Source organism: Chrysochloris asiatica, unplaced genomic scaffold (genome assembly GCF_000296735.1).
Source record: "Chrysochloris asiatica unplaced genomic scaffold, ChrAsi1.0 scaffold00642, whole genome shotgun sequence".
Lineage (NCBI taxonomy): Eukaryota > Metazoa > Chordata > Mammalia > Afrosoricida > Chrysochloridae > Chrysochloris > Chrysochloris asiatica.
The window spans coordinates 34,434-38,491 of NW_006409160.1; the positions used below are offsets into that span (position 1 = coordinate 34,434).

At 36.2% G+C, this 4,058-nt stretch overlaps 1 protein-coding gene across 1 annotated transcript; it reads left to right on the forward strand.

Moving 5' to 3' along the window:
* Window positions 1-1,716: 1,716 nt before the first annotated feature.
* LOC102816732 (olfactory receptor 14C36-like) lies at window positions 1,717-2,664 on the forward strand. Its single transcript, XM_006877857.1, has one exon. It carries the CDS (start codon window positions 1,717-1,719, stop codon window positions 2,662-2,664), a length of 948 nt encoding a protein of 315 aa, XP_006877919.1.
* The last annotated feature ends 1,394 nt before the right edge of the window (window positions 2,665-4,058 follow it).

Here is a 4,058-nt window from a genome sequence, read left to right on the forward strand (position 1 = left end):
GGAACCGCTGGTAGTTTCGAACTGCTGACCTTGCGGCTCGCAGCCCGATTCACAACCACTACGCTACCAGAGCTCCTTCATTTAGTCAGCTTTAAAAATAATTGTAAAAACATTTATTACCTCAAATGATATCTCCTTATCGTAACTATAATGAAAGATATTGAAATCCACTATTTGCAAAAACTGTGGAGATTAATTGTGGTGATGTAGATGAATACATGAAACAATAAATCAATAATCAATCACATTTCCAGGTCACTATTTGAGTTCTAAGACTTAAGTATGTATTTGTGGTTTAAAAAAAAAGAAGTCCTTATAGTTGGAAAATTGAAATCAAAAATTTAAATAAGATTTAAAAATAAAATGCATCTCCCCTTTAGTAACTGCCATCAAGGGAATGTGCTTTAACTAATGAATTAGTAGGCAATCAATAGAGTGATGTCCAACTCTGGACCACTTTTGGGTACATTTACTAATGTACCCAAACACCAGTCTCTTGTGACTCCTATAGTATTCAGACACCTATAATGATTGAAACAGATGAATTGTCACCCTGAATTAGGAACACAGATTGTCCCATTGGGAAATAGTTGAAACTGGTGTGGTGGAGAAAGGCAATCGGACCACTGAACACACAAACCTGATTTTGAGTGAATGCTCTTCCTCTTACATCTCCACAGATTAATAGAGTCATTTGCTTTTCAGCAGCCCAGTTATTTCATATTAAAATGTGAATATAATTAATTTTCTAGTTTGCATAATTACAATGAGAATTATATTTTATAATATTTAAATAATGTAAACTACATGAACATTCTATTTAAATAAAACCTGGTATTATGACTATTCACTTAGATGGTTATGGCCTCTAAGATACAGAAAAAGTAGACTTTTGTTGAACAATCTAATAAAATTTATTTCTAGAAGGAAATCAACTGTCAAAATAAAAATATCTTAAGAGTTGCTATGACGAGATCTATGTAGCAAATTAGGAGATGACTATCAGAAAAAGAAGTTTGTAAAGGTGAATACCCAAATGAAACAAAAATTGTTTGTTGTGGAAATGGAGATAAAAATGATTTTTTGCCCTTGTAAGGGAGAAAATAGATCAAACTACTCAAACAATTTTGAAATATTCTGGTAAAATCATTGTCTCCTATATCCAAAATCTCTTCATTAACCACCTGTTGTTGTTAAGTGTTGTGTAGTCGGTTCCGACCCATAGTGACCCTGAATAGGTTTTCTGAGGCTGTAAATCGTTACAGGAGCAGAAAGCTTCATCTTTCTTCCATGGAGCAGCTGGTCATTTCGAACTGCTGACCTTGCCAGTTCGCAGTCCGATTTGGATGTGCTGAATTTATTCTAAGAATTATGCACATGCAAGAAGTAACCTATGTTAAGTCAATTCATTAGTTTGGAAAAACTTTGACTTCCATTAAACATATAGTAGCACAAATTAGTGACAGAAAACTATATCAATATAGGTGCAAATTTTAATTTTAATTTTTATTGCCACTTAGAAATAAATTGGATGATCAAGGAGACTAAAGGCATATAAGTAAACATTGGTTATTTTTTACCAAAGCTTCCAATTGTGGAGGATAAAAGATATAAATGGGAGTCTTAAGCTAATTTCTTCCTAATTGTGATTTTTCTTATTTTATTTTAGGGATTGTTTACCTTTGTCTCTCCAATTACTAATCAAATGTTACTAACATGTATAACTCTACCATAGTGACTGAATTTCTACTTACAGGATTTTCTGATGTGTGCGAGATCAGAATTTTGCTTACCATCCTATTTCTGTTGATGTATGTGGCTACTCTAGTGGGAAACTTTCTCATAGTTACAGTAATCACCACTGACCGGAGTCTTCATACCCCAATGTATTTCTTTCTTCGGAATCTGTCTGTCCTGGACATGTGTTACATTTCTATCACTATACCCAAGGCATGTGTCATCTTCCTGTTTAACAACAGGGTGATCTCCAAGGTTGGATGTGCAACTCAGATCTTCCTCATGCTTTTATGTGCTTCAGCAGAATTGCTGCTACTCACCATCATGGCTCATGATCGCTATGTGGCCATCTGCCAGCCCCTCCACTACCACATGGTCATGAACCCTCATGTCTGTGTCCAGATGACACTAACCTCTGTGCTCAGTGGCCTGGTCTATGCAGGTGTGCACACTGGCAGCACATTCCGGTTGTCCTTTTGTCAGTCCAATGTGATCCATCAGTTTTTCTGTGACATTCCCTTTCTGCTAAAGCTCTCCTGCTCTTACACATTAAGCAATAAGATTGCAATTGTTGCCTCTACAATAATAATGGGTGGTGGCTGCTTTTCCTTCATCACCATGTCTTATATTCACATATTTTCTACTGTTCTCAAGTTACCAACCAGAGGAGAACGAGGAAAGGCCTTTTCTACCTGCATCCCTCACATTCTCATAGTTACAATCTTTCTCAGCTCAGGTGCTGCTGTGTATTTGAAGCCAACATCCAACTCATTTTCAATCCAGGACATGATTATGTCTGTGTTCTATTCCGTAGTCCCTCCATTCTTGAATCCTATTATCTATAGTCTTAGAAACAAGCAGATAAAGGAAGCTGTAAAGAGAATCCTAAGAAGAACAGTCACTCCATTCAAGAAAGCAATGAGATAATTATATCAAGACATTCTCAATTTGATTGTGTGAGTTGAAAATGCTTCAAAATTATTGCTCTTGTCTACTTCTAACTTTGGGGGACCTGACTTAAATTCTGATTAACAGCCATTGTATTAATAAATTGGCAAAGAAATAATACAAGCACAATTCCTTTTTCCTGCCAAATTGGACCTTAACTGATGCCTGTAACATACCACTGCTAAAACTGCTATCTTCTGTTAAACAATTGTTTCCATTAATTCCATTTTAAACATTTAATTTTCAGTTTCCCTGATAGGTGAATGTTTAAGAGATAGGCTGATTATGGAAATGTCTGTGGTTCAAACCTATCAGCCAATCTGCAGGAGAAAAACCTGGCTCTCAATTCTTATAAAGATCACAGCCTTAGAATACCAATGTGGAATTTCATCTCTGTGCTATAAGGTCAGAACTAGTTGGATGACACAGAATATCTGCAGAGTCCTAGGAAAACCTGTATTAAATTTGTCTATTTTTTTTTTTTTACAAAATGAGGCATACAATTTGTCACTTGCTCTTACATGCCATTAAGTAAATTTAGACTCCTGTACTTGATATGAAAATGTAAAACTACCCCATAAGGTTTTCATGCCTGTTCTGTTTTTGGAAGCATATCACCAGGCCTTTTCATGTAGACCTTCTTGGTGGGTTTGAATTGTCAATCTTGTGATTATCAGTAAAACACTTAATCTAGTTCTTAAAATATTGTTAAAAATGAACATAATGACTTCTATTGTTGCTGTTGTTAAGTGCTGTCAAGTCGATTCCGACCCATAGCAACCCTGTGTAGGGTTTCCAAGGATCAGCTGGTGAGCTTGAACCACTGACCTTGCAGTTCAAATGGCTTTGCTGACAGGCACATTAACCCACAGTGCCAGACATCTATTAGCTAGTCATAAAATAATCGTTTCGTGACCTGGAATTAGTTCCGACTCGTAGTGACCCTGTATAGAGTTTCCAAGCTTGTAAATATTTACAGGAATAGAAGCCTCATCTTCCTTCCACAGAGCATCTGGGGTAGATTTGAACTGCTGATCTTGTGGTTAGCTGCTCAATACATAACCTCCTCCTCTATAGTTTAAGATAGTTTATTTGTTTTTATAACAAAAGAAGTATTGAGAAATATTGTTTATAAGAAAATGTCACTTATACTGCCCTATGTTTTACATATATGAGCACGGTGAATCTATAGAATAAGCACTGGAATGTGAACCACAAGGTCAGTGCTTAGAAATCACCAGCCCCTCTATAAGAGAAAGGTGGGCTTTCTGTTCCTGCAAAGTTTATAGCCTCAGAAATCCTACCCAGGGTGGCTATGAATCAAAACCAACTCCACAGCAGCTAACAGTTACAACATGTTTTATTTAAGGAGA